Source organism: Scophthalmus maximus, chromosome 11 (assembly GCF_022379125.1).
Source record: "Scophthalmus maximus strain ysfricsl-2021 chromosome 11, ASM2237912v1, whole genome shotgun sequence".
NCBI lineage: Eukaryota > Metazoa > Chordata > Actinopteri > Pleuronectiformes > Scophthalmidae > Scophthalmus > Scophthalmus maximus.
This window is the reverse complement of record NC_061525.1, coordinates 12,419,445-12,442,421: the sequence shown is the minus strand read 5'-3', so window position 1 is coordinate 12,442,421 and position 22,977 is coordinate 12,419,445. Positions and strand designations below refer to the sequence as shown.

Here is a 22,977-nt window from a genome sequence, read left to right as displayed (position 1 = left end):
GATTTTTGTCCAAAACGGCCGTTTTCCCTCAACGGTTGAGTCTGAATTCAAATCGAGAAAAGTCTCAACCTGATTGGCCAGGGGGGGGCGTTTATACACATGCGCACTACTAGAAATGAAATAATGACGCATTCGAAACATCTTTGGGAAATTAAGATTGACCAATACATCATTTAGATTAATGGTAAATGAGCGCATGTTACATTCTATGTCGGGACATGATCGATTTATTTAAAAGTCTGAAAGCGGCAAACATGACAAACACCCGTTTGGTTTGGTAGGTTGTTTTAAAATACCTGCCTCCTGCTGCGGGATGTGGGATTTTACGGAGAGCACTTAAAGGCAACGCGAGCAGGAACAGGAAACGACAGCGCTGTTGTGGAGAGGCGCCTCGCTCCGAGCAGACGGTGAGTTGTTGTTTTTACTCCAGACTTCTGGCTGAAACATTTCCTGTGTGTACACTTGTTCCCGGGACTTGAAACGAATAGATGATAAAACCACACGGGTCGAGAAAGTATTTGCGTCAAATGTTGTGGTGAACGTGACGGTCCTAGTGCTCGGGCGTGTCACGTTTGTTGAAGTTTAACAGCAAACTTTTTACATGATGTCATTCTTTATAGTTTGGTTGAAGTGTAGCCGAAGCGACGAAACAGTCAACGCGTCCATTAAAAAAAAGAAACACTGCTATAAAGATTTGGAGAGTGAACAACCTGTGTCGAAACCGCCACGGTCAAGATGTAAGACGCCAGTTTACATTTAATGGATGATATTGATCAGGCGGCAGCAGGACACCTGTCACCTGTTTGAATGTGGGCGCCAACCTGGCTGCAGGTTTTGACGATGAACACACACACACACACACACACACACACACACACAGATCCGGTATCTGTTCAATTGTTTGATTCAAATTAATTTGGTCTTCCACTCACGTTGGTTACACTTAGTTCTTTGAGGTGATCTCTAGTAGTTTCCTTCAGCCTCTACTATCTAAAGGGAAGCATTCATTCAATTTATGTATTGAGTTAATTATGCACTTGTTGGCTACTTCATTAGATACACCTGTAATATTTAATACAGTGATAGTTTAAAAAAAAATTTTTTAACCATTAAGTCAAATGTTATGTTTTTTTGGACTGTCAAAGATGTGTTGATTGAATTGTTTTAGCACTGAGGTCATGGTTGGAGAGGGAAGCTAACGGCTCATACAGAGACATATAATCTACAAGATGGACAGAATTGCATTCTATAAAAAATTGGGTTCAGTAATACTGCCACAAAATAAAGGAAAAGAAAAACGTGTATCAATTGTTTCTCGCGCCGAATGTGCTACAGTCGAACTGTGATTCGGAACTGGCGATTGAGTGTTTGTGATGTCTCTTACAGTGAAACAAATGTGATTTAGTAATGAACAATTTGTAATTTTGACTTCCACAAAACGGCCCGTCTGTGCCGAGCAGGTTTCCTGACCTGTGTCCACTGATTGTATAACACTTGTACACTACGCTGTCACAGCCTGGACGTCTGGAGATGGTAATGAAAAGTTGGTTTAACACTGTCATGATAATGCTCACACCCAGGGGGCATGGGTGTCTGACTGGCCTCAAGCCCATCTAAAGAATATTTTAATAATTGGCATATATGTCAAAGAAATTCTTAGTCATTTAGACGACAAAACGTCAACGAGGAAAAAGGGTTAAATGCCGATTTTTGATAGACAGGTCCTTTTTAAATGTCTTGTTAAATTCAACCAATCAAAATCATCACACATTCGACAATGTTGATTATTCTCAGAAATTGAATGACACCATTGATCCAATAGTTGGTGATCAGTTTTCTCTTCACTGTTCCTAAACTTAATCATATACAGTCCCGTTTTAAAATAAAAAGTAGTCTCCACTGTTGTGGCGAGTTAAAGTTTTGTCGGCCAGGTGCATCACGTAGCTTTTCATCCGTCCTGCTGTCCTGCCAGATCTTCTCCTCCCTCAGCCTGCGGTCCTGAGCCTGGCCCCTGGTCTCCACCATGGACAACCTGGAGGAGGACCTGACCTGCTCCGTGTGCTACTCGCTGTTCTCTGACCCGCGAGTGCTGCCGTGCTCTCACACCTTCTGTAAGACCTGCCTGGACAACTTGCTCCAGGCGTCCACAAACTATTCCATCTGGCGTCCGCTCCGCCTGCCGCTGAAATGCCCCAACTGTCGCAGCGTGATGGAGCTGCCCCCAACGGGTGTAGACGCTCTGCCCACCAACGTATGTCTGCGGGCCATCATTGAGAAAGTAGGAGAGAAGCACTTCAGCAGAAACCTTCACGTATTGACTTCCTGTCAGTTTAAAATCCTCCTTCACTGGCTGATGCTTCGCCGCTTGATGTTTGTGCTCATCTGTCTATTCCCTCAGTACCAGAGCGACAGTGAGCCGCGACCTCCCTCCTGTCAGGAGCACAACAGGCACCCTCTGAACATGTACTGCATCCAGGACCGCCAGCTGATCTGTGGGCTGTGCCTGACTGTCGGGCAGCACCAGGGCCATCCCATCGACGACCTGCAGGCGGCGTTCATCAGAGAAAAACAGACACCGTCTCTACTGCTGGCCAGACTATCTGACCAGAGATGGGCACAGGTGGGGATTCCTCTCATAGGAAAGACTGCAGATATATGCAGATGAATGATGAATATATGAATATAAATACATGTTTCAAAGGAACCCTCTTTAGTTCTGCCCTCTCCTCTCCCTCTGCCAGGCGTGTGAACTAGGGGAGCAGCTGGAGCAGGAGAAGGCCCGCTGTGAGGGTCTGGTGAGGCAGGACCGACAGGAAGTGGATCAGTACTTTCAGTGGCTGAAGGTGGTGCTGACCAGGAAAAGGCAGGCTTACATTGAGGCGCTGGAGAAAGCCGGGGCAGAGGTTTCCCGGACCTACGACCCACTCATCCACCGGGTGAAGGAGATACAGGTGTGTTTACATCAATCCATAGTGCACATAATCATCGTCACTGACATAAACTCCGGACAATGTCTGCAGAATTGCATTGTCTGGAGTTCGCCGGTCATACATGACGAACACAGCAGCAGATCATCACAGGCATTGACGCATTTAGGGAAATCTTCGGCCGACCTTGACGAAGACCAAATCAAACCAATCTATAATTCTTACAAGAGCAGCAGACGAGTGTAAATCAGTGACCATGTGTGCATCAACACAAGGCTCAGTCGGGTCAAAAACACTTCAGTGCTTGGTCCACTGATCTCTGGATCCAACGTCCCTCAGTAACATGAGGTCTCCATGTTTGTCTTTTTTTCAGGCCTCTCTAAATTATTTAGTGTGACATCAGATACATCTCTCACGCAAGTAATTCTGGGAACTCCCGCATAACATGAACGCTGCAATGATTATTATGTTATTATAATTTTGTTAAAATTGCATTAAATTAGCTACATTTTTCACCGTGGTGTGTGGCGTCAAAACGAACGATTTACAAACACAGAAGTGTTTTTAAGCAGTTGACTGATCACCACATTATCGATTAATTCATCGACTAGTAGTTTCAAGGTTCTTTATTGTCATTCCAAACATGCGTCTCAGGTCCCAGCGCTGAGCGGAATAAAAACACAATGAAATGAATGACTGATGTCTAAAATAAATATTCTGCACTGATACCCCAGTTTGTTTTCTCCAGGAGAAACAGCTGGACCTGGTGTCCTTGGGCTCGTCAGTCGAGGACGAGGACTCGCCGCTGGTCTTCCTGGAGAAGCTGCATGTGTTCAGAGAGAAGGTGGAGGAGTTCGTTAAAACCCCTCTGCCCTCGGTGATCACCCTCGCCATTGCCCCGCGGGCAGCGGAGTACCTCCAGCAGCGCTGGCCTGCCGTGACCATTGGGAGCCTGGAGGAGGCACCTGTCCCGAAGGTGAGCTGCTGTGCTAGATGTGGCAGTGTGGAGGCCGAGGCTGGGAGGGATCCGCCCGACGGCCGTGTGCAGGACCTGCGGTGTAAGCTGCGGCCCACTTCCTCTGTGGTGCTACTGCTGCTGCTGCTGCTGGTGGCGGCGCTGTGCGTGAACCCGGTTGGAGGAGCTTCGCTCGGCTTCTCTCTGCTGTCTCGATTCAGTCAGCTGGTCCACGGCCTGAGCGGTGAACTTGTCACATCCGTCTGGGACACGGTGGGTTCGGCGTACACAGTGATGGAGGCAGCTGTAGAGAAATGGAGCACGCAGCTCTCCTCCATTTGGGAAAATGTTTTTCATTAGCTTGGCCGCCTCAATTAAAGCTCTTGTCCCACTGAAAGACACCAAACTGAAAACCCCAAACCATTCGCTTTTATTTAGAAGCCGAATAAGTCACAATTCCTCTTTTCCTGTAGTTAAGGGGGAAAGATACCTGAAGTGTCTCTGAAACAGCTGCTATTGTGATAATTGACAGTACAAGCGTGGATGTCTGACTTTTGCTTTGAGCTTCCCAGTGAAACATCAAGACGCCCATTTTCCATGAAGACCAACGCTGACCCTCGCTGTGCTGACAGTAGTGTAAATGGACCACAATGCATTGCAGGTAATTTCCCTTTGTTTTGCTAATGCTTCTTGTGTCTTGGAAATTTCAGGCAATAGGCGAACAAATAATTAGACCGTTTGAAGGCCGAAGGTTTATGGAAAAAACAAATATAACTGAATACAACCAGATCTAGGGGAAACATTTTTAGAAATGTGTTCACATCACGTATACATTAGATTTTAATGTTTATCTGAGGATGGATTTTATACTTAAGGTCTGATGAGTATTGGGATGAAACGTGCTCTTATCCATGTTTGAGAGCGAAACACTGAAAATGTAAGAAATAATGTTGCCACTCTTTTAAAAAATAGTATTTAGTCCTTAGTTTTTATGTACCTGATTGTGTCTTTAACATGTGTTTTTGGTGACCGTGATACTACCTCACTGATACGTATGTAGCATATCAAACACTAATCCTAACATTCAACATGGATTTAGAAGTGGACAGGATTGTGGCCTTAATATTCAATTGGTGCCTAGAGTCGCCTTTATCATAATGCAGTGGGACATCTCGGTAGCTTTCCCGTTGCATCACAGAACTTGCAACATCAGTGCAGCTGCTTGTCTCCCAACACAAGTCTGTGTCCAGTGACTGGAGCAGTGTGTGAAACATAGTGGATCAGATCATGTTGCAGTGATGCAGAGCGGCTCCCACACGGTGCCTTCAACCACCAGGCTGGACAGTGTTAATGTAGTGGACTGGTTATTCCATCAGGACCAATACACTCAGGATAATGCCTTGTGTTCATTAACTAAAATCGTGCAATGGTAACTTTGGCCTTGGGGAATGTTTTACCAGCACTGTTCTGCTTCCCACAAACCTCAGAGCACCAAAGGTTGTTACCCAGACCCGTTGTCGTAAATGTATGTCTCTTCTCCTGTATTTTACAATGTAACAATAAATGTGTTCGATTACTTTTAGTTTTGTATTATTCACTGTTCAGAAGGCGTCTGAGGCAGGACACAAGTCAGTGTTGCAGTGAGTTCAATTAACAGGTGTTCGCTGCACTTGTCTGTGTAGTGTGAATTATATAAATATATAAGCTGTCACTCGACCCCTGAGAGGGGCAGTGTCCTGCAGGAGGTGCATTTAAATATATAACCTTATGTAACCTGAACACTCATCTCTGCAATTTCATAAATCATGTTCAGCCTGTCAAAATGTTCTGTGAGCGACTTTAACCAAATATATTAAAACTTTTGAGGCTCGTTGTTTGAATTGCAGCATTAAGGTAAAGACTTTTATTGGATCAGATAGTAATAAATGATAGCAGCATTTCATTTTTAAAGACAAGATACAAATATTTACATGAGCGAGAAGAGAAAACAGAAAAAGACGGACTCAAGGTTTAAGCTGTGACGGCATCGTGCTCCTTGAACACGATGGTCTTGGGATTGATTCCCACACTCTTGGTGGTGTTGTGAGTCTTGTAGATGCCGATGAGCCGATCAGCGATCTCGAACATGTTGTTCCTCAGAGAGATGATGATGAACTGAGCGTTCTTCGTTTGCTCCTGCAAAAAGAAGGAAAAATGAACAACAGGTTTTGTTTTATACCATCTATAATAAATGATCTTTCACTACAATCAGGCCGGTGTAGAGATATTAAACCACCTCGCTGCTAAAAATGTGCTTTAAACTTGTGAGATCTTGAAGCTACATGTCTCAGGGTCACACTCACATAAATGTAACAGGCGACGATGGAGACATTCTTGAAATCGAGAGCAGCGTCTATCTCGTCCATGAAGTAGAGGGGTGTGGGCTTGTAGTGGTGCAGCGCAAAGACCAGAGCCAAAGAGCTGAGGGTCTTTTCTCCACCTGACAGGTTGAAGATCTTTTTCCAGCTCTTCTTTGGAGGACGAACGCTGGAAAATGACAGACAATCTGTGTTTAAATAAAAGGACAGGGTTTCTGTCAAAAGATTCAACAGGAATAAAGGAAAAATAAGTTACCTGAACATGATGCCCTCGGAGAAGGGGTCCAAACTGTCCACGAGCTCCAGCTCAGCGTCGCCGCCCAGCGTGAGCATCTGGTAATTTTCCTTCAGCTTGTTGGTGATAATGTTGAAGCCGGTCATGAACTCGTTGAGGCGCTGTTTGCGCAGGTCCTCGTAGCCACGCTTGAATCGATCCCTCTCTGTGGTGATCTCGTCCAGCTGAGCCACTCGCTGCAGGTACAGCTCCTCCTGAGAACAGGGACATGATCACACTGGTTCACCGGGGGCTCACTCCTCACTTACAATAAGAGGATGCCTGTTTCCTGTTTGTTCATACCTTCTTCTTGTACTCCGCGATGGCCCCGAGGTTGGGCTTCATCTGAGCGCACTGGGTCTCCAGTGTGATCATCTTGTTGATGATCACATTGGGATCAGAGATTTCTTTGAGCTGAGCCGGAGTGAGAACAGGAAGTTCCTCAGCTGGTTTGTCTTCAACGGTATGGAGGGACAACTTGCTGGCCTGGAGGACATAAAACAATGATAAATAGTCAAAGACATCAGGAAAAAAAAGAATATATATATATATATATATATATATGAACAAAGACATCTGTAACTTTCAAGGTTAAACAAATCAATTGCTCATTAAACACCAGCTTTTATAGTTAGAAAAACAAAAATGTGTATCTAAAAATTGGTTGATTCCGAGATAAATTAAACAAATGTAATACTGTCGAGGAAAAGAGCATGGGCCTAATTAAAAGTCAAATAAAAGCAGAACTCCAAAAACAAAACTGTTGAATTAAAAAAAGAGAATTATTAGATTATTATCTTCACATTGTGTTGGGCTGGAGAAACACATGAAGTATGTTTGCCACCACATTGGACATCCAGTCTCAGCATAGATTATATCGTCATCAATATACTCATAATAATAATAATTATCTAATAATATAAAGAACACGCTCAAGCTCTTCCCCGGCTCACCTCTTTCTGCCAGTGTTTGATCTTGTTGTTGTGTTCAGCGATGGTGGTCTCAATCTGCTCGATGCGGAGCCGGACGCTCAGCGACTCCTCCTGCAGGGCGTGTTCCTGCTGCTGTAGGACCTTGATGTCCTTCAGAACCCCCTGGTACTGCTCCTGCACCTCGGGGAGTTCAGCCTGCAGGACGAGGAACAACAGGGGCACTGTTTGTATCAGTGTTTACTTGAAATTCAGTTGTAAGCTTGAGCAAGAGGAGGGGGGAAACGACCCAGAAGGATAAATTATTCCCACATACGGACAAAACAAAAACAAAAACGTGCGTGCTGGACTTGAATATTAATCATACCGTGTGAAGCAGAGCAGCAACACCTTTGTATAATGCAAACAGTATTTGTGAAATTCATCTCTCTTTTTCTTCACATTTCATTCATGAGTAGAACTTGTAAGATGCACAATCAAAGGGATCTTCACTGCAAGATGATCAAGTATTTGAGAAACTGCTGTCAACTGTTTTCCTGTGAAGCAGGAAACTGAAAAAAACAAATAACCCCCCCACCACCAAAACTATTTTAAAAGGCTCACCTCTGCCTCCTGACAGGCCTTCATGATCTCACCCGCCTCGTCCTCCAGTTTCTTCAGGAGATCCGTGAGCTCGGCCATTGACTTCTCGTTCTCCTCCAGCTCGAGCTGCACACGGTTCACACTCTCCTCACACTTTTTCAGGTTGCTGCAGACGGGACGTGGACGGCAGAGGACACGGATATTAGTCTCCGTCAGTGCGGTAGTGGTTTAATGTGTGTGTACGAAAAAAATTGTGATGAGGTCAGGTTTAGTTTTGCATTAACAAAACTGTTTTTGAGTAACACGATCAATATTAAGGATCCGGTTACAGATGTTTTAGTTGCAACTGAAGCTGAAATTTTAACTTGAGATTAAAAGTTTTTTGTGGGGGTTTTCTCCAGTGGTGAAGATGATGGACAGACTGAAGGACAGTTTCACACTGAGAGATTTATATTTAGTTAAACCAGACAAATACACTCCTAAGTTACCATGTATGGTTCAAAATATCTGACTTCATTAACAGAATCATGTCCTCACCGGCCGGCTGTCTTTATGGCTACTTGTGCCTTGGTAATGGTGGACGAGCAGTCGTCGAGCTCCTTGTTGACCTTGTCCAGCTTATCCTGCTGGGCCTTCAGCTTGTGACTGTTAATGTCTACGATGAGGTTGTGGAGCCTCTTCACCTCGTTCTCCACCTTCCCGGCCTTACTGGATGCAGCCTCGTAGTCTGAGGAATAATTAAATGTGAACATTTTGTCACAGTTCTATGATGTTGACTGTAATTCCCACCCAGAATAAAAACATCAACTTAAATACATATTTAACAATTAACAGCAGTGTTTTTCTTCAGTTAACCGGGGGACTGTACCTTTCTTAAAGGCCCCCAGGCTCTTCTCCATCTGCTTCTGTTTGGCCTTGTCTGGGGCGGCAGCCAGCACGTTCGCCTCAAGCTCCTTGATCTGAACTTTCATGTGAGCTTCCTGGTCAGCGAGACTCTGAAGGGAGGAAAAAGGGGGAAAACACTTATAGCTAAATTTTTTTCTAGAGGTTATTATTTAAGATGGACAGAAATGGCTGAGACAGAAAAACAATGAGTGAAAAGGAGGACGTGTATCTGAAGTACCGTCATGCTGTTGGCGTATTTCTCCAGGGTGTTCTTCATGTCTCTGAGCTGCGGACGGAGCCGCTGCACGTTCTCCTCGATCTGCAGCTTCCTCTCCTGGCAGCCCTGCAGCGTGGACACCTTCTCGTTCAGCTTGCTCTCCATACGATCCAGCTGCAGAGGGACACACAGATAACGTTGCTGGAATGATTGTCTGATGAAAGGGACCACGTTCATCTGATTCACACAGTATGATGATGATAATTTGATGAGTGAAAAAAACTAAATAAAATACAAGTAATGGTGTCACATATGGGTCTAAAATGTAAAGTTTAAAATCATTTATGTGAACTGATGAAATAATTATTATTGCTTTTTGAGTTCTCGTGTTCATAGATAGACAGGCGGGCAGAATACTTATTAATCCCAGTTGCAGTGGGGCAGTTCATGGTGCTTAGACAATATGCCCGATTGTTTTGCTGTTAAATTCTTTTTGGTTTTTTAACTCAATAGAAATTGATGTCCTTCTTTGGCACTGAAATCAGAACTCATGGTCTAGCTGCATCAGTGAGCTATGTGGCTAAAAGATCAAAGATGTAAAAGCTCTCATGTTTAATGGTGGAAGGTTATTATACTTTGAAGTCAATCACAGCCCGTCAGTCCTGCTGTATATATTCATTGATGGTGCATTATTAGCTTTCAATTATGTGCAAATTACGAAGAACATGTTTTCTGTAGTGCAGGTACAGTTGTGTTACAAAAGGAACAAGAGGTTTGAATCTAAAACATTTATATGGAAAGGCGTATCGTTATTTTAAATCAAACACCAAACATGTCATAGGAACCTTTTCATATCTGGAAAAGGTTACGTTAAAAGTGGCACCAAACGTGATGATTTGAGCGGTCGGCAGGCGAGACCCAATCTTCAAGATGAAACCCCGCCCTTATTGTGTATTTTGCACTCACCTCCTCCTGGGAGACCTCGGTGCCGATAGAAGAGCCCATTCTGCCCTTCATTATTCTTCCTCCTCCGGTCATGGTACCTGCAAAGTACATCAGACCCCAAGGAGATAGAAAAAGATATGTGACTTGTGAGAAAGACCATATCATACAAACTTGATAAGAAAAAAAAAGAGAGGATATGAGCTGGGAAAAATGATGACAGAAATAGTAGAAGACCCACCAGCCATCTCAATAATCTGCCCCTTCAGGGTGACCACTCTCCAGCGCTTGTCCTTCTGGAAGGCCATTCGTGTGGCCTGCTCCATGTCCTGGGCCACCAGGGTGTCCCTCAGGGCAAAGTAAAAGGCCGGTCGAACACTCTGATCTTTCACTCGCACCATGTCAAAGAGACGAGGGGTGTCCTCCGGGGTGCGAATGGGAGCCATGTTCTTCTCCCACACCTTCATCTGTAAAAAGGAAGTGAGGAGGAAGAGGGCGTTACAGAAACCAATAATTTTATTAGACAACACCCAGATAACAAAAACTATTTTTTTAAGTGGTTAAGTTGGACAGTGTACCGTGCATCACAAAGAGGCAACATCAATCCAGCCTTAAATAGACAAAAAAACATTTGTTCCACATATTGAGTGCAATGTTCTTTACCTTGTCCAGACCGATGAAGGTGGCGACCCCAATGTTCTGTTCTTTGAGGAACGTGACACATTTCTGAGCTGTGTCAATGGTATCCACCACAATATTGTCCAGAGCACCACAACTGGAGGAAATAGCCACATCATACTTCTCCTCTATGGCTCCAAGGTCGCCCTAGAAGCAGAAAATGAATACATAAAAGAACTGCTATGAAGTTTGGCTTTTTATTCAAGGTGACAATTGCTTAAGATCAAAATCAAATGAATCTGTAAAGGTGACCATTTATTAAATAGTTGTTAGTAATGTAAGTAATGTGATGCATTTCTTTTACCAATCTTCCAAAGATGCCAGGGATCGTGCCACGCCTCTTCTGCTGCATGAGGGCATCCAGGACCTTTCCTCGACTGCGGTTGGAGGACAGAGAACTCTTGGCTTCGTCAACCTTCTGCCTCATTTCCCTCACCACTTCTCTAGAGTCATTATCCATCTTCATCAGATGCTCCAACTCTCCCTCACCCTGCAGAGAAGAGGGAGGAATTCAAGGAAGATATGTTGAACAGATGTAGTGATGAGAGCACAGTGCTTTCCAAACACAAGATATGCCTCATGTAAATGTGCCCCAACAAAATGGCAACTAATCAAAAGCGTTACCTTCTTGAGCTCCTGTTCTGTCTGCGGTATCTTGACCTCCAAGTCTTTGATGGCGGCACGGCGTTCTCGCAGAGTGTCAGAGGTCGTCTGAAGCGTTTGCTTGGCCGTGTTGAGCTGCGTCACAGCCGTGTTGTGGCGGCTAAGGTAGATGTCGAGTTCCGACTGAGCCAGATCCATACGGGAACGGGTCTCATTTACAGCCTTGCTGAGTTCCATTAGTTCTTTCTCTTTGGTCTGAAGGATACAAGAGGGGGTAAGGTTTGAAAACGAAGAGCTGAGATTTTATGGGAACTGCAAAAAGTTTTCTGTATTAGGGTAAACTAACGAGAGGCAGAGACAAACGCATACCTCTTTGTCCTGCTGCAAGCCACTGGTCTCTTCTTTCAGACTCTCCATGACCTCTTTAAGTTTGTCCTCTTCTTTCACCTTCTGCGTCTCCAGCTCTTCCTTGTGAACTGTTGCCTCAGAGATCGCCTTTTCACTGCTGGCTGGTACGCCGCGCACTTCCTCCAGCTGAAGGATGAGCCAACCGGGAGAACGGAAAAAAACAGATGAGATGTGTCAAACTGTATTCTAAGCAAATAGTGGCTATACCTGTTTAGATTGAGGACGCAGTTCATTAATACACACTCCTACTGACCACAGACCAACAGCACTTCACCCCTTAAATCACATGATGAGCTGAAAGAGATTCGCGAAGGCTTTCTGCGGAAAGTGGTATAAAGTAAGCAGACTGAGTAAGTGCTAAAAGCAGCAGTTTTTGCCATGTGTCAGTTATGAGCAACTGTGCTACACGTTCAAAACAGGCCAAAACTCACAACTGTAATCAACTATAAACACACGTTCAGGACTGTGCGAGCCCTGGTTAAGACTGGCACAACAGTCTGTCGCTTGGCAGGGCTGAAACAAGGCAAGGAGTGGTGTGTGTGTCTGTGTGTGTGTGTGTGTGTGTGTGTGTGTGTGTGTGTGTAGTCTATGTTTTGTAGGGTTAACTGCGGGTGAAATGTGAATGTGGCTGCTGGGAGTGTTACACAAGCCAGGCCATAGTTGACTACCACACAGCAGAACACTGCTCCCCAGAGGTCTGCCTGCCTCTGCCCAGCTCCCCCTCTGACCAAGACATTTCAAGAGCAAAACCATTGTAGGTGGAGCACATGGGGGCTTTAGAGCGAGAGAAGGAGATGAGATGAGACATCCAAAATTCTGTGGGTTACTCTTAACTCTAGGTTTGTGTGAAAGCATTTCTCAGTAAGTGCACAAGTGCGAGAGACATCAGTCTAAGAGACGAGGCCATCGGAAACAGTGAAACTGAGCACACACCAACAATCCACTGCAGTGTTACTTCACAGCCCCCTGGTGGCCAGTTCTGGGCCGACAGGACTTCCTGTCACGAAATTTGATCGATTGATGAAATTTGATCGTTGTTTTTGTCATGGATAAATGTCAATTCATTTTGAGGAAATACAGGGATTCAAATAATATTTAAAAACTGCAGCATTATTTCTACACACAAATGGCACCACATGATTTGTTCAGTCACACTGGGCATGGTGTCAGTCACAATGGACACATTCTTTGTGTGAAAGACAAACAGCGATCAAGCATTATGATGCCAGTTACATTTATTTGGACACAAATTTTATAAATGTTTATCTTAATGCTTTAATTTCTCACAAAAAAAGAAAAGGCCAGGAGCACTTCAGCAAATGCATAACTGTAGAATCTAAGATTCATTATGGCAAATAAAATCTATAATACTGATATCAAGCGGTAAACAAAATTAAATCAAATTTTTAAAAAATCTGACTGCACAGACATAAGTTATTTATTTATAGGTTTCTATAGTTTTGACTTTTTTTTCCCCCTCCACACCTCAAAACAACAGCCCCTGTGTTGGAAATTATATTTTTGGTTGCCCATGCTTCTATCTTGGACATGGGACAAAATCAAACACTGACACTGCAGCGTAACACCACTGGTACCTGATGGTCTTGACTCCGTATTGTAACTTTTTAAAGAAAATAATAAGTTAAGAAAAAGGGGAGATGTGCTACAGGTATGCTCTCCAGATAAATATGTTAGCCTCTGACCATTGATAACACCCACTGTGATACTGTAAAAGTGACATAGTCAAACTACAAGAGAGAAGATCAAATTAAGTTGTTGCCGTGTGTAATAGTGGACCACAGTTTTAAGGCTAACACACCTTTTCTTTGTCCTTTTCCAGCTGCTTCTGCAGTTTCTTGTTCTTGCTCTTGGAGTGTTTAATCTTCTCACGCACTTCAACGTCCTGCAGGTCCAGCTGGGTGAACTTCTCCTTCTGGGTCTCAATGTACTTGTTGAGCTTATTTTGTTTCCTGGTGGTGAAACAGCATTTTACATTCAAGTCAGACCTGAGAAAATCAACTGACATGTCAAATAAACTATGAGAATCTGGAAACAATACAAATCAATACATACATATCAAAGAATAATGGGCACAACTTGTATGACGTAACACTACCAGCTCTTCATAATAAAGCTCAGCTTTTCATTTCAAACATGTTTTGTTAGTTTTAAAAACAATTTGATCAAAGGCAGATATTTATGAAGTTGTGACATCTAAAACAAGATTGAGATTGAGAAAGGGAACAGCAATACTAGTTGTACTTTCCAAACTTGTACTTTTTTGTACTTTCAAAACTTTCAAATTTTAAGACAAACACGACTTCTGTTACTTCAAAAAGTTTCAAACCTGAACAGGAACTTTGCCTGAACACACAAATGTATAGGGCAAGAGACAACGTCCACAAAATGATTGAAGTAGAATAAAAGTTAGTAAACATGTTATATTGGTTAATAGAAGGCAAGAGAAGAAAAATGCCCTACTTCTCCACATTTTTGAGTTCTTGGTTCCTTTTCTCCATTTCCTGTGATATCTTTGTATTTTTCTCAGTGAGTTCCTTGGTGTCCTCCAAGATCTTCTGCCTTTCTTGCTCTTTATCCACCACACGATTATGCAGATCATGGCTAATGGCAAAGAGATATGAGGGAAAAAACAGGGAGATGAACCGTATTTTATATTGTTTCACATGTCAAACACAGAACAGAAGGATTGTGTTGGTGCACTCACACATAATATTGGCAAAGCTGACTCTTGTGTTTGAAAATGTCATTCTCCAGGGTGAGAAACTCCACTGCTTTCTTCCTTTCTCCCTCCAAAGCATTCTTCTCCTTTTCCACCAGCTTTACTCGGTTTAGCTAGGACAGTAAACAAAAAGTAACACTTAATAACAGGTGACAAAACTGTCACAAAAAATAAATATTTTTTAAATTATGTTTTTTTTTTTTTTACATAATCTCTATGATGTTAAAAGCTATATCATTCTTATTACTTTGAACCTTGTTACTCACAGCAAAAGTAGTACAATAAATTTAAATACATTTTAAAATAAATTGGAAAAGAAAATGTATCTTAGGAGTAAATGTGCATGCACTAAAGTTTTTCGAAAAAAATCCATGAATCATGTCTGGGGTAGTTGGCAAAGTAACAACTTACATACTGCACAGTTACAATGAGAAAAATATATTATTTAATCTCATCCAAACACAAAAGAAAACCTCTTCAGACTCTATGAAGTCAGGGCACAGAAGGGAAAGTTGGTAAGCTTATGAGTGTGTAAGCAGATATTGTATGAATGTATGTCACCTTCTCTCCCCTCTGCTCATTGAGCTGCTCAATGCGGCGGGACAGAGTTTGGATTGGCTCCTTCAGGCGGCAGGAGCCAATGATGTCCTCCAGGTACTCCAGCATGCCCTCGTCATGCTCCGTCTGACCTTTAGGCTTCATCATGGCAATCTGCTCCACCTCACCCTGTGTACAGCCCCACCACAAGGACAGACAAGCAGTCATTCACAGAAAACACAGAGCTCAAACTTACAATAAAACATGAACTCTTAAAATTGTAATAACAGACTTGTTTAAATTCCACACAGTCACGTACGATGTACAGTAAATTATTTTCAACAGGTTCCCTTTGACAACAAAAACTATTTCACATAACTATTTCATAACATAAATATATATTTTTTTATTAAAATAATGAACAGCTACTCTATAAAAAATATAAATAGGATTTAATCTGATGAATGAGTAAATAGTGTAATTACATGTTAAACATGTAATCACTACTTCAAAAATATTAAAACACACCTCACTCACCACACCACCCTGCCACAACAACAATTACTAGCAATTACAGAACTTTAAATTACATTTGCTAAATTAAAAGTGATTTAAATACAAACACTTTTGAAAGCCTGCTAATATCAACTTTCCAATTCAATGTACATGTAAACGATTTGGCCCCAAGCTAGAAACCACTACAATTGTCTGAACATTTGTTTATTTATTTTTTTAGTTAGGCTGTCTTTTTTTGGATACAAGTAAAAAACAACAACCAAAAAAAATATTTCAATCTAGATATAGTAAAAACTAAGTCCCGAATTCTGTTTCATCATGTGTTGGGGGAAAAGAGCAGTTGACTTTAATGTAATAAAGAAAGGAGAAGCCGGTAGAAGGGGGGGGGGGGGGGTTTGGGCATCCCACGTCATCCACTGCTCTGACCAGTGCACAAACAGTGTCCCCTTCGCCAGAGGCCTGGAGAAGTGACCTTGGACAACAAACTCCAGCCTCTTCCCATAGTCATGCGGCCGTGTCATCGACAGATGAAACTCTAACATCCGAGGAGAGGGAGATGGAACATGCACATATGCATGCAAAAAAAAGTGGAACAGGACACATGCTCCACACAAAACCATCTAACCACAAAGCCACATGAGAGGGTAGAAAATACGAATTCAATACGAATGAAATTAACAAATACTGCTAAAATAATAAAATTAAAAATATTACTACAACAAAGATGAAATCAGCCTCTGGCTTTGCTGACATGAGTCACCCCCCCAGAAACGTGGGTTAATCAGTAAAAAAAAGGGCAGGGTACACACATGTAATACAATCAGGAGGGGCAGGAATGTAACAAGTGAACTGGTTCAAACTCAGTGTAACACCATGCTAAATAAAAATAACTCAAAATAAAATAATGAAAAAATAATTTAATTTATTACATTGAGTGGAGGCAATAAAAGAAGTAGAACCAATAGAAAAGCCATGGTAATGGAAGGTGTTTGATCCAGCCACACTGAAGCAGCACTGCTAATATTGGGGTCTATTCTCACACGCCAATATTTACGTGCTGCTAAAGCGTGGCAGGTACATGGGAAAGGGAGGGGAAGGGAGATCCTACCTGTCCATGCTGGTGGGTCAACACAATCACAGACCACAGACCACCACCCCCCCTAGTAAATCTGAGTTAGTGCCCAACTAAAGCTCCTCACGTCCAGGTCCAAGTAAAGGTAAAAATGTATTTTTTCCTTAAAATTCTACAGCAGCAAATTATGGTTCGCAACTTTTCCACATTGTTTCAAACCATGATGCGCTGCTATAGCAGTCTAAGGGCTGGCAGGGGGCACATCCTCTCCCTTCCAATTGCAGTGAAACAGGTTATTCACATAGAGAGTCGTGGATTTAAGGTGGCCATGAAACATTTGGCAAAAATAGAACTGGAAAATGAGCAGAGGGTGAAGAGCAGGAAATCTCTGACAGAATGGGATGGTCACAGCAGGGATTAAAAAAGCAGAGTTAGAAGTGGAGGAGGAAATTACATTAAAATTTTTTTTACAATTACCTGTAAGATCAGAAATCTGTTGTGGTCTAGGTCTATACCATGGCTTCGGAGTAAAGCCCCCACTTCTTTGAATGTGGCTTTCTTGCCATTGATATGGTAGGCTGAGGAATTGTCTTTGTTGGCAGTCCTGGAAACATAGAACTTGCTGTTGGGAATAACTTCGTAGTCATCTCCTTCCTGGCTCATAGGGGGGAGGGGTAGAAGACAGAGTAGCTTAGAGCAGAACAGTTCAGAAGAAACTCAAATAGCTCTACACATCAAATGATAACACTCATAACACTGAGAAATCCACTGAGGGTGGTTAGAGAAAAACACACATTAAAAAACATTTAAACAGGGCTTGTTTAAAAAAAGCACACATCAGATCAAAGCCAGCTACACCGATGTGTATTTTTTTTTTTAAGTGGAGTGTTTTCTATCTCGTTACATTTAAAAAAATTTAAAACATGTTAAAAAGATGAGAATATCAATACAGTGCAAAAACTAGGTCATTTGCCTAAATTTTATTTATTTTTAGAATTTAATTTGTGTACACCTCTTGTGTACACCTCTTCTTAAAAAATATTAAAAAGTTTCAGAAATGAAAGATTGTGACACCAGGAGTGTTCACAAAATTATGCCATTAATATAACAACTTGATTTTAATTTTCTGTGAACTGATGAACCAAACAAAAAGGTTTAGCTATATTTAACAGAGGTCATGGCTACACTTACTCACACCCACTGTGGCAGATCAAATACAGAAACAAATTCTGACTCTAACTCTCTAAACTCTGGGTAGTTTAAGATATTTTGTGATCTAATGCAACATACTAAAATAGTTTCTTAATACAAACACCCATTTTATTGACTTTTCACAGTACAACCGAATAACTAGTCACTAAATGACGCATTTTAAAATGATTTAAAAAATAGTGGGATCAATTCTAACACATTATGAATTGACAATGGCACATGTGGGTGTTAGTTGTAACTTTCAAGACTGATTTGAATCTGTCTTTAGTCACTGATGTAATAACTGGATCAGATATCATCACATGAGCATTGAGGAAAAAATATATTTAAAATTCAAGAAAAATATCTGTCCACCGGAAAACACTTCAAAATTGCCCCTTTCAATTAGGACTGTGTATTGATTCATTCGTCAGAGGCCAGAGTGAGTGTAGTGTGTAAGAGATGAAAAAAAATTATATATATATATATATATATATATATATACCTTATCAATGATCTTTTGAAAATGCACCTCCACAGTGCAGCTTTGGACATCTTTGTGTTTATCAGAGCTGTGAATCAGCACTGAGAGCTTTTTCGATCTGATCTTTTGAGCTCTGTATCCAAACACAAAGAGCATTGAATCTATCACATTGGACTTCCCACTCCCATTTGGACCAATGATGCAGGAAAAGCGCTGAGAGAAGGGAAAGACAGAAAATAAAAAAATACATAAAATCAAACTTATAAAGTTAAATTGCATATACACACAAATACTGTTAATGCCATAACACTAGAAGTTATATTTTTACAGTTGAGCCAAGTATGGTTGTGATAGCCAGTGTAGTCTGAGTGGGTGTAGTTAAGGTTTATTGTTTTAGACCCATATTTGCAGAGGAATGAAGGAGGCAGAAAAAGATAAAAAGACAAAGTTTTAAAGTCATAATTTAAGGGAATGTCAGCACACCATTAGATCATCATCCATTGTCAGATACATTCACTAAATCAAAATGGAGGAGTGTGACTTTTTTTCCACTTTTAATTATGTCCAACTCAATAAATGTTATCATGTACGAACACCAATAATTTTGTACTCGTATGTGTCTGCCACTACACTCTTGGCAGCACGTTTGCAGTTGCATCAAATGGAAATTGAGACAAATAAAATTGAGAAACACGACACAAATGATGGCAAAGCTGTGACCTTAACACAAACACACTCACACCAACACAGTGTTTGCAGGGGCTTTTACATTTGTAAGCAACTGTGGCCGTACCTTGTGAAAAGGCCCCAGAATCTGCTCGCCCGCGTACGACTTAAAGTTGCGATTGACTAGATGTGTGATCATCAGGCGAGGAGCGCCCGGTTCATTGGTCATTGCAGGGGGCGGGGGTGGAGGGATGCTGCCGAGGATCTCGTCCAAACTGCGCTGATCCGCCGCCTCGGCAGCTTCCCCGTGGGACGGATCTGTGTTGTGAGACAAGAGGGACAACTTTCACTCCTCGGTGCGGGTCGCTCCAGGTGGGGGACGGGGGCCCGCGGGGGAGGGGCGGAGGAGCCCACAACACCAACAACACAACACAGGCGGACGGACGGTACTTTTTCTTTGTTCAAAACACGAGTCAACCCCCCCCCCCCCCCAGAACAACACAACAACCAGAGAACCCACGGCCTCGTATGACGGAACCACGTTACACACGACCGCCTCGCAGGAGACGTCCTCCACGGTGAAGCACACTGACTCTCCTCCGTCAACGCCACATTTTCACTCACGCTGAACTGATCTCGACACACTCACACGCACGCACACACACACGCACGAGGATCGTGTGGCCCGGTGCTCGACGTGTGTTGCCATCGCAGCGACCTGTCCGACGTCCATTGTGCTCACACGAGCCCGAACAAGTCGAGGGCTCGACGCGGGTCAATTAAAGCGCTGCAGCCACTTCAGCGTGTCCCCGCAAGAACACGCACTTCACTCAACGGCGACGTGCGTCTTCAGACTCGCATACAAACGATGTCCTACCAACTGGCGAGAACGGAGCCAAGCAAACACGTCCATCTACTGAACACCGTCCGACACGAGTTACCCCCGCGGTGGACAGGGTCCGAGGCACAAGTTACACTCGACGACATCAAAATCGCCTCCACATAAAACATGAAAGTAGTCGCGAGACGCGTGTTGATGAGTGTCGGGGGAGGTGGACATCACCCGGCCTCACTACGTGTTGGGGTTGGAGCGACGAGCGGAATAAACGCGCCTCGCAGCTGTGCCAACTGGCCGCTGCCGCGACGCACGCAACTTCCCCAGATCCACAGACACCGAGCAGCCTTTGTTACTTGCCAGTTGTCGGCGGTGCCTCCTCTCCGCCGTTGGGGTTGTTTTCTGGTGGGGGGGCATCCAGCTCGTCCCCGGACCCATCCCGGGGCTGCGACCCCTTCCCTCGGGGCTTGGCGGAGGCAGTTTTCGAAGGCATGATTTGAAATCTGAAGGGGTCATGGGTGAAAAAAAAAGAAGAAGAAGAAGAAAAAAATTGAATATCCATGAGTGGTTTCTGAGGCTGTCAATCTCCCAACTGCACTTTTTTTTTGTTTCAGTCGGTCACACGCAGCTACCCTGTTGTCAGACTTTAATCACTACCCGTCAGAGCCGACTGCCGCCCCTCCACCGGTCGGTCTCTATGTTTTCACAAGGCAACGCAGTTGTTACGCCAATAGATAAAGTTACAACGTGGATGAGATTGAAGGGATCGAATAACCTCAACACAGTCAGTTGGTCCAAAAGGCTCACGGCCCGATGGCGGCCGCCGAAGTCGCTGCTCCATTCTAACACTACACCCACGACACGTTTCAAATGAATGGCATCCTCCTGCGACCGTGTCGCTCTGGTAACCGTGTGCACCTTCAGGTGGCAACGGAGGAAAAAGTTGAAGCAAAGTCGCAATGTGGAGAAATGGCGAATGTGCGATAAACGCAACGTCTGCTACTGTGGAAACAAATGTCAAGTCGGTGTGAGGAATGGATCCAATCTCTCCCTCCGCCGCTCGTAGCCCCGTTTCATCGCGGGTGACCTTTGCGGAAGAGACGCTCCCTGCTCGGCGGCGGAGACGCAGCATCCTCAACAGATCGAAGTGTAGAAAGCGACCCCGAGCTCAGCTCGCATCCCCTCAGCGTGTGTTGGGGGCGGAGGTGCGCGCGGGGCGACGCAACTCGCGAGCTCGCAGGAGCGCGTTCAAGGACCCGACGCGATCCAACCGAAACGGCTGCGCAGCCGTGTACAAGTGTGGTCGCCGAAGTTGACTAAGTGGCCACCAGCTCGGCCACGGGGTTGAAATACATACATGAAATACGCCACGCTAACTTTGTCACGCTACAGTGTCCACGTTGCCCAAAGGTGAAGGTGAAGTTAGCTGCTGTCGCCAACGCTCCGTCCTGTAAGTTGCGCAGCGAGGCTAACGCTAACACGACGGCTAACCGCCACTCCGACACGTATCGTCGTGGCTCGGTAACGCGAAAGCGACGCGGCGGTAACTTGTGCTCGAGGTGCGATGCACGGAACGGGGGGTTGTTAACTCACCATGTTGCTAAAGCCGACGCATTTGACGTTAACCCGACACGTTTAAAAGACGAACAACCATCCGCCACATTAACACCCGCGTCGGTATCCCGAAGAAGTTACGCGTGATGCTGCGTGTGTTCTCTGCGAGGGGGTTGACGACGCATTCAATGTATTGATAAGTCAAAAAGCCGCAACTCCCGCTGCAGCGCAGAGGCTCGTTAACGTCCGTCGGTTCTTTTTTCCAACGCACCGATTAAACAAAACACGCGATAGCGCGCTGCTAATGCGGAGTCTGGTTTGAACGAACGCTGTGCAGTTCAGCAAATAGACGGAACCCAGCCATTAATCTCAGCTACAAAAAAAATAAAATCTCTCTCTTTGTACCTTCCGCGGTTTGCACGCAGTCTGTCAAAAGTCTTCCCTTTTGGGTCAAATCACGATTTCAAAAAATTTGTCCGCGAATCCAAAATTCGGCGAATATAATCCACAGAATCTATGCCCGTGTCATTCCGAGTCGCTCTCCCACTTGCAAACTCTAACTTGTAAATGGCGCCTAAACTGTGCTGTCGAACCAAATTCGTTACAAACTGACGCAAGGCACCATGGAACGTTCAAAGGGCAAGGGAAAAAAACAAAAACACGAAATTCAAAAAAAGGGGACGAAGCCAACTCCGCCTCGCTCCACACGAACGGTGACAGGGTAGAAAATGACCAGACAAAGAAAAAAACCCCACACAGAATGTTAATCTTATTCTTTATACTGTAAATTGAGTAACATTATTGTCAGATTCAAAGCCTAATGTTTTCTACGTGTTCAAACTGTTGCCTGGTTACAGTAGAACTAAGTCCCGCCCCTATGAATAGTTTATATCCCAGGATATATTTTTTCGATGATTCTGCGATTTATGTTGTCATACTTTGGGTCCTATTTAATATATTTATTCAATAGATATATAGTTTGTACTTGTAAATAACGACGTCTAGGTTTGTAAAGGAAACGAGACTTGTGGCTCTCGCGACAGTTCATTGTTCACGCTGTTGTGAGCCAGATTAGATGGCTACCAAAGTTAGCCTCGATAACTCCTGCGACCAATCGCTGACTTGTGCTCGTTCAGTAATGGCGACTCCGGCGTGTTTTGCTCGGGTTAATGACACGCGTGCATTTCTGTCTGTACAGTCAGTAACCACATAGCGAGGTGTGCTCTCGTCAGGACACTAACGTTAGCATTCGAGTCATAAGCTAATACCCGGGGGGGGGGGGGGGGGGGGGGGGGGTCTGAAGATTCACGTTAGCAACAGTGCCAGGTAGCGTAGCAACTGCAGACGCTTGTTTCATTCACCGCTACAGCTACCGGAGCGTCCAAACAAGCGCCTCGCCTAAACTAAGGAGTACGGGTAATAGTTACAAGGTTTCTGGTCGTGTGTTTATTACTGTACGTGTGTCGGCGAGGAGGCAGACTGTGCACGTTCTGTAAGTGCATCCCACGAGAACCGAGCCGCCGAGCCCGCTGACCAGTCCACTCGCGAGTACGTATCCACCTCGAAGCAGCGCGATCCACTTCCCGTCTTCTGGTTCATATCTAGTGTCGGAGTGGGTCTTCTCT

At 43.9% G+C, this 22,977-nt stretch overlaps 3 protein-coding genes across 10 annotated transcripts in view; 2 read left to right on the top strand and 1 right to left on the bottom strand.

Annotated features, from left to right (window-relative positions):
- Positions 1–76: 76 nt before the first annotated feature.
- On the top strand, positions 77–5,464 carry trim59 (tripartite motif containing 59). Its single transcript, XM_035622674.2, has 5 exons — positions 77–407; positions 1,973–2,278; positions 2,399–2,620; positions 2,742–2,951; positions 3,676–5,464. The coding sequence occupies exons 2-5, from the start codon at positions 2,024–2,026 to the stop codon at positions 4,240–4,242; spliced, it is 1,254 nt and encodes a 417-aa protein (XP_035478567.2). The 5' UTR covers positions 77–407; positions 1,973–2,023; the 3' UTR covers positions 4,243–5,464.
- A 306-nt stretch (positions 5,465–5,770) lies between these two features.
- On the bottom strand, positions 5,771–22,940 carry smc4 (structural maintenance of chromosomes 4). 5 transcript variants are annotated; one of them, XM_035622662.2, is made up of 24 exons: positions 22,811–22,940; positions 20,159–20,301; positions 19,091–19,281; positions 18,319–18,510; positions 17,100–17,276; positions 15,059–15,223; positions 14,483–14,610; positions 14,239–14,379; positions 13,577–13,727; positions 11,719–11,883; positions 11,371–11,604; positions 11,051–11,236; positions 10,732–10,893; positions 10,310–10,535; positions 10,093–10,169; positions 9,148–9,300; positions 8,893–9,019; positions 8,562–8,751; positions 8,046–8,190; positions 7,467–7,640; positions 6,817–6,999; positions 6,496–6,728; positions 6,225–6,408; positions 5,771–6,057 (listed from the first exon to the last, which is right to left on the bottom strand). In XM_035622662.2, the coding sequence occupies exons 1-24, from the start codon at positions 22,852–22,854 to the stop codon at positions 5,893–5,895; spliced, it is 3,936 nt and encodes a 1,311-aa protein (XP_035478555.2). In that variant the 5' UTR covers positions 22,855–22,940; the 3' UTR covers positions 5,771–5,892. The 5 variants fall into 5 exon arrangements, with proteins under 5 accessions (XP_035478555.2, XP_035478559.2, XP_035478556.2 ...); XM_035622666.2 differs by having other exon boundaries at positions 22,913–22,934; XM_035622663.2 differs by lacking the exon at positions 22,811–22,940 and adding an exon at positions 21,758–21,928.
- ift80 (intraflagellar transport 80 homolog (Chlamydomonas)) overlaps positions 21,230–22,977 on the top strand; it is a 34,791-nt gene continuing 33,043 nt past the window's right edge. Inside the window, exon 1 of one of the 4 annotated variants that reach the window (XM_035622670.2) lies at positions 21,230–21,248. The gene's annotated coding sequence lies outside the window, so the exon portion shown is untranslated. Of the gene's footprint in view, positions 21,249–22,633; positions 22,901–22,977 lie in introns of those variants that run through there. The other 3 variants (XM_035622667.2, XM_035622669.2, XM_035622668.2) reach the window with 3 other exon arrangements.

Bases quoted from the DNA above. Each gene is read 5' to 3' on its own strand.
- trim59 (XM_035622674.2), top strand. From the start codon at position 2,024: ATGGACAACCTGGAGGAGGACCTGACCTGCTCCGTGTGCTACTCGCTG. The intron at 2,279-2,398 runs GTAGGAGAGAAG...CTATTCCCTCAG, and splicing joins TGCGGGCCATCATTGAGAAA to TACCAGAGCGACAGTGAGCC. The intron at 2,621-2,741 runs GTGGGGATTCCT...TCCCTCTGCCAG, and splicing joins CTGACCAGAGATGGGCACAG to GCGTGTGAACTAGGGGAGCA.
- smc4 (XM_035622662.2), bottom strand. From the start codon at position 22,854: ATGCACTTACAGAACGTGCACAGTCTGCCTCCTCGCCGACACAC. The intron at 19,282-20,158 runs GCAAGTAACAAA...CTCACAACACAG, and splicing joins GGAGGCACCGCCGACAACTG to ATCCGTCCCACGGGGAAGCT. The intron at 14,611-15,058 runs GTGACATACATT...TTACTGTCCTAG, and splicing joins ATGAGCAGAGGGGAGAGAAG to CTAAACCGAGTAAAGCTGGT.